Genomic DNA, 14,400 nt, shown 5'->3' on the forward strand with positions numbered 1-14,400 from the left:
CGCTCTCCCTCTCTCTCTCTCCCTCTCTCCCTCCTGATCTGTGGGCCACCATCACCATGGAGATGCTCTGCCTCTAAAACAATCCACTTGAGAAATAAATATCTTGTCTGAATGCATAGAGCGACGGACTGTGTGTGACTTTGTAAGAAGACGAAACTGAGCACATTTTACCAGCCATCATCTCCGACCAAGTCACAGATAGGACGATAGATTTATTCACGAGTGTACAAGAAATACACAAAAGCAACAAGCCTGAAACGCACCCAAAATTCTCCAGCAAGTACCACCTACTAAGAGACTGACTACTTTCGATCTGTGATGTCTTGAACTATATTTATATCCCACCTCACACACAGTATGTAGGCTACATGCTTGGAATAAGTCAATAATATGACTCAAGCCTCGATGAAATGCCAATTGCTGCATTCTTCCTTGCTATAAGTGCTGTAATGCCCCGTGTAACATGGGATTAGCCTCCTAAGCATAATCTTATTGTGAATAGGGAACCACAAAAGTCAAGGTGGTGTGGGTGGAGGCTCGGGCGGTCCGACTTGTTGAAAACCATGACAACCCATGTGACCAGTAGAGGCGTCCACGTTTGTCATTGTGACAGCGAGAAGCGTCCATGTATACGCAAAAGTGACACATAGGGACGCGGGGTGGCTCTTAACGCAGTATAATGTAATGTAATGTGTTGCCATGGCGCCCACAACCACAGCAATTTTCATGCCATCAGCTGCGTTGCCATGGGAACAGTAATCTCACCCGAGAGAGGCTGCTTTAAAGGGAGACAGAGAGAAAGGATTATTTTTTGCCCGTCTCAACCTGAGTGTTTAACCACTTCCCCTCGAACGCCGTCTATCACTTTTTCACACAGACAATACGACTCATCGGCCCGCGCATTCATCTGAACCTTTACAAAGTCTGGCGCACGCTGTGAATTGACAGCCCAGGAGGCTGCTCTGCTTATCATTCTGTAGTCCTGAACAACTGATGTAGCTTTTATGTGTGGTTTGATCCCCTCTGTCAAAATCCCCCACCCCGACTCTGCTGGAAGAAGAAAAAAACTACTGAGATGAGCTACTAACACAACCTCGTGTAGCTTCATCACAGCCATATGCAGCGCCTGTGTGCATCTCACTTGCCAACTGTTCCCCAGCTAATCACTGGCTATGAGGGGAATTCATTTTTTTTTAGTTACAAAGACAGTGAATCATCACTGGCTTGGACACAATTGCTCTTTTCCTGATTTTTGTTCACAATCTCTCCCAATGTATTTCAGAGCCATTTGATGGGACTTTCTTTTATCTCTGGGTAAAGCTGTACAAAGTCACAAATTCTGTATCACTGCAATGCAGATGTGTGCGTGTGTGTGTGTGTGTCAGTCACAGTAACACTGTGGGGAATAAAAAAAAAACAAGTCTCCCAAATGTACATTGTTAAATCAAAGGTTAGGCTTATTCAGTGTGTGTGTGTTCTATACATTACAAGGCAGTAGCAGTGACTGTGTGGGGGGAAGGTGTAATACTGTATATGTAAATGACAATAATACACTGCAGGCCTACATACTGTGTGAGAGCTGTGCCATTCAAGAATCACTCCAGGACCAACATCTCTGGGTGTAATTACACTACAATTAAAACCAACGATAATTTTACAGCAGAATAAGCGCAGCATAAGTCAATTAATTTGAATTAAACTGTTAACTCAAACAAGAGGTTAATCTGGGTTATATTTTATATAGGTTATGTTGTTTGGTTTGCTTAGAAGTATTTTTCTGCCTGTATTTCTGTCTGTGAGCATCATATCTCAAAAAGTAAAACATGGATTTTGATGACATTTTCTGGAGATGTAGGTTGTGGCCCAAGGGACAAAAAAATGTTTTATTTTGTTTGTTTTTATAGATTTTGGTGGAGATCGACATTCAAATCCTGATTCAGGAAAAAAACAGTGGAGTGTACGCTCTCTGAGTGTATGAATCAATTACAATAGTACATACATATTCAAAGAAAAAAGAAAAGGGAACAAGCAAACCTCCTGGATCCACATCCTTATCACCACCAATTATTTCTTCTTTGTACCATAAACTACAATCTTTTAATTGTGACTATTGCTCACACGCAAATATAAAATAAAACAACCAAAAATAACAAATGATAAGAATCCAATCACTGCATTTCAGTAATGTACAAACACATGTACAGTGCAAACTAAAAAGTGCTTATTATTGACTATTGCTGGTGGCTCTGACATCATAAACACAGACGTGTTGCGGCTGACTGATCACAAAGATGTAAGGCTCAGAGTCTCTTTGAGCCGCAGCCTTTAATAAGTAAGTCCACAGGAGCTCCGTGTCATCGGAGCCCACGAGGACTCCTGCTGAGTGGAACACATCAGACAGCAACCTGTGGAGTCTGGAGAGGGAGCGCAGTATCACAGAGAGCTGTCTCTTATTTAAAATGTGATCAAGCACTTAACAGGCGGGAACGCTGACCTTACAGCCCGTCAACCTTGAGCCGTAAATGTCTGTCAGAGCGTTAACCTGATAAATGACGATGTGACTTTTTGTCATTTTATTTATCGGACTGAGATAAGAGAGACTAAAGAGCAGATTTGTCACAAAGAGACAGAGCCAAGCTTTCTAACGTTTCTGAGGATCTTAGATTACTGGAGGCAATTTGCCAGAGCATAATTCAACACGACAGGGAAACTGAAACGACGGTTTTACTTGTACATGGTCTGCAAACAGGTGGATGGGCAAAACACCTGACGGCACTTCTTGAAAAGCCTTGATTCACAACTGCAAACTATTTGTTGCATTTTCTCCATGAGTCAAAACGTGTTGAAAAAACTGTATGAGCCTCCTAAAAAGGAGAAATATGTATTTGTTGTTCAATTACTCCTGTCAGGGACAAAAAAAGGAATAACACAATATTATTTCAAAAGGTAATGTTAGGGGTTTGTCTCCCAGAATCAAAGAACAAAGACTCATTTCTACAGAAATGGATTTCATTCAAACAGAAATCCAAAGAGATAAAAAGATACAAGAGACAATTCTTTCTGTTGACAGCAGCCACAGCAGAACCAAATCTAATGCAACCACTGACACTGGGGCCATTACAAACTTAATTTATAAACCGAGAAACAATCATGATAAAATAAATTGCCGCACGTACACAGCATAACAGATGCAAACCAACATTCACTGACCCCATAAATTCCAATCATATGAAATATTGATTGTTATTTCTGTGGCGTTTTAATGTTCACCAGAGGAATTTGTCATAAATGGGCAGAAAATGAGGTTGACTGAGTTAAATGAGAGGAATTGAATTAAAGACTGTATACATTAGTGGAGAAATATACAGTTTTTGAAAAGAAAAGAAAGAGATGAGGACGTAGGGGTGGAAGAGAGCCATCACTACTTTATCATTCAATGTTTTCAGTTATAAAGAAAATAAATAAGAATAATAATAAAAAAGAGGTGAAAAGCAGAGGACATTTTAGGTACAAAGGTGAGGTATCCTCACAGCAAAAGTGGTTTTGGGGGTCAGGGTCAGCTCAGACCACATGGCCCTTTGTTCGAAGACAAAACCTCAGTCTCCTAAGATCTCATTGTGTGAACTGTTGGATTACTGTTCTCTCTATAATATTCTAGAGCCTTTGCAGAATGGGCTCACCCTATCTCTCAGGGTGAGCCCAGACACCCTGCGGAGAAAACCCATTTCGCCCACTTGTATCCGCAATCTCGTACTTTCGGTCATTACCCATAGTTTGTGACCGTAAGTGAGGGTTGGAATGTAGATTGATCGGTAAATTGAGAGCTTTGCCTTTCCATTCAGCTCCCTCTTCACCAAAAATAGAGAGTACAGTGTCCACATCACTGCAGACGCTGCCCTGACCCGCCTGTCAATCTCTCGCTCCACTGTCCCCTCACTCGTGAACATGACCCCGAGATACTTAAACTCCTCCACTTGGGGAAGTGACTCTTCCCCGACCTGAAGTGGGCAATCCACCTTTTTCCAGCTTTCCATGGCCTCAGCTGATCCTTATCCCAATCGCTTCACACTCAGCTGCAACCTGTCCCAGAGCAAGTTGCAGGTCACAGCTCAATTAAGCCAGTAGGACCAGGTCATCTGCAAAAAGGGACGGAATCCTCTGGTTCCCAAACCTGACACCCTCCGCCACCCTGCTGTGCTAGAAATTGATGATAAAGGGCAGCCTTTGCAGAGTCCAACTCTTACTGGGAAGTTGTCGGACTTTCTGCAGCCAATGCAAAACAAGCTCTCACTCCGAAGATCGGACTGCCTGTAGCAACAAGCTGTCCACCCCATACTCCAAGAGTACTCCCCACAGGACGCTTTGAGGGACACAATCGCCTTTACCAGGTTCCACAGAGCACACATAGACAAGGTTCAACTATCAGGTGTAGTCTCCTCTCCAGCACCGTGGCGTAGACCTTTCCAAGGAAGCAAAGTAGTGTGATCCCCTTGTAGCTGGAACACACCCTCTGGCCCCCAATGTCCACGCAATGTTGCAAAGGCATGTCAACCAGGACAGCCCCACAACATCCAGAGCCTGGAGGAAGTTTTAGACTCAGCAACCACCAAAGCCGCATGTCGTCTGGCTTGCCAGTAACTGTCAGCTGCCTCCAGCCAACGAAGACCTGTAGGACTCCTTCTTCATCTTGACCACACCCCTGCACTTTCTCCTGCAAGTGGCGAGTCCACTGGAGGACAGACCCATGTCTCTGCTTCGGCTGGGCAAGCAAAGGCCTGGCCACCAGGTGCCTCTTCCCCAGGCCTGGCTCCAGTGTGGGGCCCTGGTAACCCTCCGGTGGTCCTTAGAATAACCTATCATGGGGGTACTTTGAACTGTTAATGTCTGGTGATTCATTTATGACAAATTTGCCTTGGGAGACCCTACCAGGGGGCAATTGCCCCCAACAACAAAGCTCCTAGGATCATAATGGCACTCAAACCTCTCCAGCACAATAAAGTTACGGTTCATGGCTGATACTAAGGCAGCACTTAATCTAGGGTGCTCTAAGATAACAGAGGTTAAGAGAAGTGAAAAAGATAAGAGATGGGAACAGAGTAATATCAACAACAACGTGCAGGTGACACAGACGTAAGACACTTTGACCCACTTCCATGGCAAGGAAGAATCTATGAAAAGACACAGTCATCTGTTCTCTAGACGCCCAAAAGCAAAATGAAATATCAAGCTTGCCTATTAATAAATGCAATAATTGTACCCTACTGCTGCAGGACAAAATATCTTTAAAAGGTGAAATACGATGAGAGTAGCATGCATGAGAGACAGCATCAAGTGTCAGATGGCCTGCATCAACGCTTGTCTGCTGAGCTCTTCTGAAAGGTCTAAACAAGGTACATGCACTGAGTTCACAGATGTAGACACAAATGTCTCATTAGATATTGGACATAAAAGAAAAGTCACCACAGAACACTAATCATCTCTTATGTCATATCTACAGATATGGTTGCGTGTATATATATATATATATATATATATACATATATATATACATATAGTCAGTCAGTCTAGGCAGACTAGGACATATTACTGTGCAAATATAAGCATTAATGGTTCAGGGTTCACCAGGAGAAATTAATAGACATTGAACATGTAGGAGCCCAACTGGTAGCCTCCAACTAGCAGAGTAAATATGAGATGGACACCAGTGCGAATGACAGCTAGTATTGTCCAATAGCTGTTTTGTTGCAGGTGATATCTGTGAATTTCTGGTTGCGAAACCTCAACACGGAACAGCTCAAATCATGAATCTCAAAGCATCAAAAAGTTCAGATTGTTATGGGTGATCCATAACGACCAGTTAGCACTTTTTTTTTTACAAATCATATAAAAGTCCCCCTTTTTCTGCAACATCTACAGACAAATACGTCTCTTCATGCCTCCAAAACCACTTTTCACATTATCCAAGATTTCCTTTTCCCTCTGTGAAGCACGAAACAATGGATGGCCTCTAGTTGTTTAATATGTGTGTGCTTATGTATCTGTTGGGTTAGGTTGCTTATTTGTCCTGAAATGTGTGAATGCATGCAGCATATGCGCATATTTATCTGTGCATGTTTGTGTTCCACATCAAGTCAAGCCTTAAACCAAAGCTGATAAGTGACTCAATGGTGCCTCCCATCTCCGTCCATCAGCGCCGACAGGATGACATGCTAATGCAGCATGCATGCAGCCCACTGTGGCCTGTAGCTATACAAGACGACCCTGAAACATATGGCTGTGTTATTGCTTTTGTCTCTGGAGATGAGGGATTACGAAAAAAAGGTCAAATTATGTAAGTATTGGACTGCTTCTTGCCTCTGGGGTCACTACCAAGATCCACCAATCTAAAATCACTACATTTGCTCAGCTGAATGGAGAATAATGGAACGGTTGGTTGTAAAATACTAATTCACACAACACAGCATCCCAGGTGTATGCCTGAAGGATGATTGAGAGCTAGCTCTGAGTCTGATAGCGTCCTTTGGGGACTGAAGTATTCGTGGCTTGCAGTGTTATTGTTATCTCAGCCCTGTTTGTGGGGGAATCCTAGACAGCAGCTATAAGTGATACTGATATGAATACAGAAACACAGGCAAAGACCAGACCAAAATTTACAATACTACATCAACCTCAACCTGAAGATTAAAGAGGCAGATGAGGTTGCATAAGGTTTCCATAATTTTTTCACATTGCTCAAATTCAAACTCACAGTGAGAAAAACACTAAATGACAAAGAAAACAACAACACAACAACAGAGAAAACGTTACTTATTGGCACAAAGAGGGCTCAAATATACAGTATATGGATGGTATGAGTAATTCTAAGCTTTTAGCCTGAAGAGCAGTAAACAGTCACGCACACGTGTGTGTCTGTGTGTGTCTGTGTGCTGGTGATAACACAACTGTTGTTCTTTGGCTCTTTTTTCTTTAATCCACTTGTCCCTGAGCATTCAATTAGCGGTGGAATCTCTGATCAGTGTGAACAGTAAGCGCATTCCCTATGAAGTTTAATGGAGATTAATTATTGAAAACCACTGCTACTGCTTTTACTGGAATTTGCCAAAAAAGCAAAACAAGGAGGTTCAGTGGAGAAGAGGGATTTGGGTTCAGTTAAAGATAACACACAGGTGTTCTAACTGTGAGAATTCACTTTTCTGTTTCTGTGGTCTTCTCTGAGGAAGACCACAGAGAAGGTTCATGGATGTTGTGAAGGAGGACATGAGGACAGTTGGTGTAACAGAGGAGGACACAAGGGATAAGACAAGATGGAGGAAGATGATCCGCTGCGGCGACCCCTGAAGGGAGAAGCCAAAAGAAGAAGAAGCACCATGGCCACTAACAGGAAATTCACCAGACACCTTTAACTCCCATAAACAACAACTAGTGCCTAGTCTGCACCATCTGAGATGAAACGTGTGTTCATCGACCACCTCTCCTTCTTTCCATGTGTGAACTAATTCACTTTTACACACAGGTGCATGTATGTGCTCCTGTCTCGTCACCACCATCATCATGAGCTTTTCTTTTTAAACACTGCTTTCTCAGCTCTGAGCAGATCCGTCTCCTCAGCAGAGAATCGTTCACTTCTCCAGTTTCCTCCATTCACCATTTAATAAGCAATGCGCCAAACACAGGCACATGTGGCCTTTATAGGATGCTACACCAAAAAAACACCAAGTAATTCAGACACTAAATACAACCCCTTTGTTGCTTGAGTGTCAGTTTGCACCAAGACAACCAGGCGCTCTTTTAGACCCTATGGTCACTTGTTTAGTTCACAACACAAAGCCAGGTCATGTATGCAACGGTTTGTCTTTTAGGGCACATTCAGACCTGGTATTTGAGTAACCAAACAGCATCCCCAAACAAAGCTCTACTCATCCTGCTGTAACATGAAATAATATTTTAACATTGCAAAAAAGACATCATACAAGAGAAATTGTGGAAGTGGCTAAATAAATCAGCCGATTGACACTGGTTAGCGTAAAAAAACCCAATGCAACTGTAGTGGGTCAGAGGACGTCCACTGAGGAGACGGTCTCTAATCTGTTAGTAGAGACTGAGGGCGTTTGGAAATGTACCTCTAGTGATCTGCAGGTAATAGGATCACTCAGAGTCAGGATGGATGTTAATTCCACGTCTGAACAGGATCTTACAGCCACTCTGCCCTGCTTTCCCGTGAGCATTAACTCACCTCAGTATTTCTTTGGAGTGGCCGGTGTTGGCGCTCTTTTTGTCGGGTGTGCCAAGGCAGCTTGACTTCAACAAGGTGTGTGGTCCACGGTCCAGTATCATTGTAGAGGTCGCTGTGGCTATAACAGCCACTGCATCGCGTACTCTGGCCTCGATGTTATAGTCCCATTCGTCATATGACACTGAAATAAGCCCTAGGGAACAGAGCGATGGATTGAGGTGAGAAGTGCGGAAAAGCAGGAAGACAAAGACAGGCAAAAGGGAATATGTACAACTCCTTTTACCGCCTCACAGTTCTCATATTGATTTCTGAAAACCATGAACAGCAGTTTTCACACGTGTAAAATTAGATGCACAAGCAAATGGAATAAATACAGACTCGAAGAGATGAATTGTTCAGCCATGGCAAAATGGCAAAGAGTTCTTTTCCCGCCCTAACTACTGACCAAGACAGATTTTATCAAACATGACGATGATGATGATGGACTCCAGTAACACTCGATAGTCACAATACATAAAAGTATAAAATGATGAAATGAAGTAAAGGCTGTTTAGTCTCATTTAAACCTATGTACCAGAAAAGACCAAATGATCTCCCAAACGAATTAAGTCCGCCTTGGGTTACTTAATTTAACCCAGCACTGACTGCAAATAGGAGGAGTATGTAGGAAATAATTTGCATATATGTAAATGAGCCCATCTGCCACTTGTGCCCAATTTTCAATCCAAAGTATTTTGGAAACTTTCTTTAGAATAATCAGGAGGAATGAAAGTTTCAGTTTGTTGATCAGCCAGGAGTTGTTAACATGACTTTGATTCTGCTTTGACCTTTAATTTGACTCCTCATTTAAAAGGATACTGACTTTGGTAATTAAATCTTTGTATGGCCTATAGTTTTTCAAACTTATACAGCATATGACATTTAAACCCTTTTATTTAAACCCTGAAGTGTTAATGACACAAGCATCTTATTTAGGACCGGTTTCAGGCTGATCATTTCGTTAAACCAGAGGCGTGTTTATAGTGTAAAAAAGCCACTCTACATTTTTCTCTGAGATCTGTCTCAAGAAAGCAAACGGTCTCACAAAATGAAAAACAGGCTTATTTTAAAGTTAAACAGAGCGACGCATGACTGAGGATAACTCTGACCAACGAAGCGTGTATTTAGGTATTTAAACATTCAACAGTTCAAAATGAGTGACTGAATGTGGAAGAAATTGACTTGAACGTGGCATGTTTGGTGCCAGGTAGGCTGGTCTGAGTATTTCAGGAACTGCTAATCTACTGGGATTTTTATACTCAACCATCTCTCGGGTTTTAAGAGGAAAAAAAACAAGTATTCTTTGGGTGAACAATGCTTGGTTGATGCCAGAGGTCAGATGAGAATGACCAGACTGGTTAGAAATGACAGAAAGTGACTCAAAAAACACACACAAAGTTTATAGACAACTGCTTTTGAACACACAGCACAGTGAACCTTGAAGCAGATGGGATACTGAGCCAAAGACAGAGCCAGGTGCCACTTCTGTGTCAAGTGCACCTAATAAATGGACCCATCCGTCATGTTGAGTCCATTGTCAGTGAGTTTGTGACAAGACCAACTTTGAATGGGGTGATCAGATCTCATCAAATACATCCTCAGCGTTTACTGGGTACATTCACATATGCAGTTAGACGCCTCTCTAGTCCAATGATCACATTTTTCAAAGTTTCTCCAGCTCCATGTTCATTTTTAATGTGCAAAACTTCAGGTGGGTGGAAGGCACAGTAATAAGAGGGCTGTGTTTTTGGAGGATGCACTAACTTGTAAATATATAATACCAGTGAGGTCATTGTCAGTCATTTTCATATTTCCAAGGAAACTTGTCTGTCTGCCCAGGTACAGAAACAGACTGTTCACACCAGAGATGAGGACTCCAAAAATACTTGACTTGCAGCTCAATCTCAAAAGACAGTATTTCATTATACCAGTAGGTGTCAGTGGCAGGTTGGTTACACTGTAGACTGACACAACAGGAACACGCTTGCGTTTTTTGTAGATAACCAATACGCTACTTTGGGAAAACGATGACGTCATAGTCCCGCCTCTGCCTTGCGCTGACATTCACTGTGGCTATCTGCAGCGTCGTTGTCGTCATCCTCCATCCTCTGTTTGGACACTGTTTACTTTATAACTTTTATGTCCTTCCTTTCTACTGGCTTGTTTCATTCTGTCCCTGTTTCTGTGATTGTATACACTGTCATGTAGACTTAATCTTTTTTTACACGTGCACGCTCGATGTCTTCTTCGCTGTTTTTGGTGTAGCAGTGTTAGGAGGCTAACATGGCTAATTTGCCTAACTGTGCTGGTGATGTTAGCTGTGTATCCTTGATGTAGCTTTATTTTCTCATTCTTTATTATGGTTAAATAACAATAAAAAAGTATAAATCCTCATGTTTGCACCATGGTCGGTGTGTGCACTTTCAATACAGATGTTGACTAACACAGACAAATATCATGTGTCCTGTGATATGAAACAAAAAGCAGTTATGTAATTCAACTGCTCAATCTCGACACTGTACTGTATGGATGATAGATGTTACACTACATGCTTTGGATACATGAAATTTGACAATGCAGTGTTAGGGACAGTCCAGATGGAAAGACAGAATGCTCATTTCAACCACAGACTTCAGACTTGACTTGAGCTTGAGCTCCGAGACTTTGAGACAAGACTTGCAAAAAACGACTCGTGAACATCTCTCGTTCACACATACAAATGCACAAAGCTGGGCCAGTGAACAGTCTGATCAACTGTGAATTAAACCTGGCTTTACAGCCATGTCCCCCCCTGCTGAGCTTGTTAGATGTAAAATGAACCAACCTACACTAAAGGAAAAAGTTGAGAAAAGGCTCTAAAATATACCACAATATAAACCACAAGCAAACTTGATTCCAGCAGAAATGAAAGCACAGAGATGTTTACTGCAACAAACTACTTTGTGAAATCACAAAGTAAGAATCAGCAGCCTTGTTCTGCACCTAGTTTTTAGAACCAAGAATCAATTTGCAACAGGGTGAATGTCACCCTGGTCCTAACAGCTGACCGAGCGCCTGATATACATTTGAAGGATTCACTATGGGGTCATGGTAATTATAAAAAATGACATATAATTACTCTATTTTTAATTTTTCACACTGGACCTTTAATTCTAATTTGAAAAAAGTGGGATTTCCTAGAATTAGTGCACATTAATTCAACTGGCATTAGGACATCTTTGTATAATGGATTACATTTTTTAATTGCCACATGAACTATTGAAAGCCATAGTCATATTTTTGTAAAACAACAAAATAAAAAAAAACTTGTCCCCTGGTGTTTGATTGTACCTGTAGGGAAGACAAGGGGAGCATGGTCTGCATCTCCGGCCACCAGCGAGGGCACGATCCAGGTGAAGCCGTAGCCAGTGAGGCCGACAGAATGAGCCACTTCAAAGATGGTGCTCGCCTCCTCCTTTGTGCAAAAGAGCAGAATGACAGGACTCTGCAGTTTCTTCATCTGATTCTGGATCTTGGAGTCCCCGTCGTCCACAGACATGTCCAGCAGGAGGACCTCTTCTAGCTCCCAGCCCACAAAGCTGTTATCGATGGTGCTGCGTATCTGGATAGAAAAAGGGAGATGTGACTTTAGAAAAGAGTGTAGGCTGCACATGTTCAGCGGGATTGTTAAAGAAGACACTTGAACAAAAGTGACTGAGATGTCTCCTCCTCCAGCTCCCAGACTGCAAAACTGTTCTGTCTTTACACATGTCTCAGGAGTAGGAAGAAGAACTTGATTAGGTAATCTCTTGTCCCAAATCTCACTCATACACAGTGCGGTTTGTAGGTACAGTATGTACAATACGTACTGCAGTCATTTATATCTGTGTATCCATGATTTTTAAGGTATTTACATTATCCACTGATATTTTTCAAATATACAATAGATACTTTACCAGTTGATATAGAATACAAATTAAATGAATTCAATATAAACGGACTATTATGACAGTATGAGTGTGGAACGCTAAATGTCCTCATTCCCCATCCATGATTAAAAGGATTTGTTTCTTTCAATTTCATTTTACTTAAAGGAAACCCACTCTCACTGATGAAGTATGAGAAACAAACATAATAACATATTATTATTTGTTCCAGATGTATTTATGTAATACCAGCCTCTAAAAAGAAGTCTGTTGTCAGTCCCAAAGATGACAAATTAAAAACAATATATTTTAAAAGCTTGAAATAATGGCTCATGACATCATAATTTCAGGAAATAACATGCTTTTTTTCCCTTTTTTTTAATCCACTGGGCTGTAGCTACATAGTCCTCACTAAACCAGCATCTCATCAAATGGTAACAAACAATGAGAAAACTGCAGGACTTGTCCGGCCTCATAAAATAGGTCCCCAAAAGACAAACGACAAAAGTAATAACACCAAATGTGCCTGAGTGAGACCCAGAGTCAAAGTGAATGTTTTTTTTTCCGTTTTTTAAATCCATGGTAGCAAATGTTTACAGGCATTAGCTTCATTACTGGTTTTTGTTTAAGAAAAACATTCATCTTTGAAGGCCTCACCTTAATGCCAAGTGGTGTATTTCAAGATGTATCACAGTGATGATGGATGGTTGGTGCATTCAAACATACATTTGTTTTCATTGCATATTACCTTGTTGACAAAGTCCTGGTAGCCGGGATAGTATGAGGTGACGATGGAGAATATGTACCAGTCATACTCCTCCATGATGTTCAACATGACCGAGGCCTGCTGCTCGATGGATGGTCCAAACTGGAAAAACATGGAGTTGTCGTCCTGGAAACCAGAGAGACAATCAACAAACGGCCATGAGTCATATGACACCAGAGACAGAGAACAGTGGATTATGAAACGTGTCCAGTTGTTGCAGTCCACAAGACTCTGGAATATGGTCTGGTTTGTAGCTCGGGATTTATAACTTAGCAGTTATATGACATATTTTTGACCAGACTTTTACTCCCATGCAATGTCAATGCTGGACAAGGTGAATTATTCATTGTCAAGAGCCCAAACAAAGTTTGATTGCACACTTAATATGCGGCAGAGAGCACAACAGATAATATGGCCACCTGGTTCAATGATATATTAATATGGCACCAAATGTGTGGGGAGACCATTCTGTCAAAACACTGTCCTTCAAGGAGAGAGTGGGAGGAGACAAAGTTTTAAACTGATGGCTGGTGTCACAGCTTGGTCAAGGGTGGTTAAGTCACGCAGGCAAAACTGCCAAGCCGCTCATCAGGTCATAGAAGTCAAGAAGGATTATTCACGAATGTTGGCATCCAGAGGTGACGCGTCAGAGCGGCTGCGACGGGAACAGCATCACGTCAAAGGTTGTCAATCGGACCGCAGTAAAATACAGTTGAAAGGACTAGTTCAACATTTTCAAAAAATATTTTCAAAAAATATAAAATGTCACGGTCAGGTTTCACAAAACATGCACAAATACACCAAACAACACCTCCGAGGCTGACTTATTCAAAGAGGGTGCATCGAATAAATAATTCTGCCCTGCTGTAACATGCTCAGCGATGATACAATCTGTGAGCAGGCGCTGTGCCAGGAGGACACAGCTGGTTTCAATAGTGAGCCCACTCCTGCTCCACACTTTACATGGAGAAAAAAGATGGAGATCAGTCTCCTCACTGCACAGACATATATATACTGTATATCACCGATCACCTTCCCGTTTAAAGCCATAGTACTTAAGATTGAACATGTTGCGTTCAAGCCATTTCCAAATGAGTTCACACAATTCTGATCAAGTCTCAGGGTTACTCAGAATAGAAGTGATTTGAATCTCGTGTTGTCTGTTGACGTTGCACACAGGAAGTCATTTCTTTTTACGTAAATTTACATAAAAAGTGGATTCTACTGCTAAAAAAACTGGATGTTAATCAGCTTCCTGGGATAAATTTTTATTGAAAAATATTTTTCCTCAGAGGCTGTACAAACAAATACAAGTTCAGGAGAAACCCCTAAATTTCGCTTCATTGTATCAGTGTTTTATCCACACGCAACCAAGCTCCACTCTTGGGTTTCCATGTATACAACCAATAAGCCACTTTGGGAAAATGATGATGCCTCAGTAACTTTTATTGTCTTTA

General features: G+C 41.7%; 1 protein-coding gene across 3 annotated transcripts in view; it reads right to left on the reverse strand.

Annotated features, from left to right (window-relative positions):
• The window catches only part of grin2bb (glutamate receptor, ionotropic, N-methyl D-aspartate 2B, genome duplicate b), an 88,530-nt gene that overhangs the window by 25,745 nt on the left and 48,385 nt on the right, over positions 1-14,400 (reverse strand). For all 3 annotated transcript variants that reach the window (XM_044029102.1, XM_044029099.1, XM_044029101.1), the window contains exons 4-6: positions 12,926-13,069; positions 11,603-11,873; positions 8,234-8,426 (exon numbers count right to left, since the gene is read on the reverse strand). In XM_044029102.1, coding sequence (XP_043885037.1) covers positions 8,234-8,426; positions 11,603-11,873; positions 12,926-13,069 — 608 coding nt within the window. The remainder of the gene's footprint in view (positions 1-8,233; positions 8,427-11,602; positions 11,874-12,925; positions 13,070-14,400) is intronic.

The sequence above is a fragment of the Solea senegalensis genome, linkage group LG6 (assembly GCF_019176455.1).
Source record: "Solea senegalensis isolate Sse05_10M linkage group LG6, IFAPA_SoseM_1, whole genome shotgun sequence".
Lineage (NCBI taxonomy): Eukaryota > Metazoa > Chordata > Actinopteri > Pleuronectiformes > Soleidae > Solea > Solea senegalensis.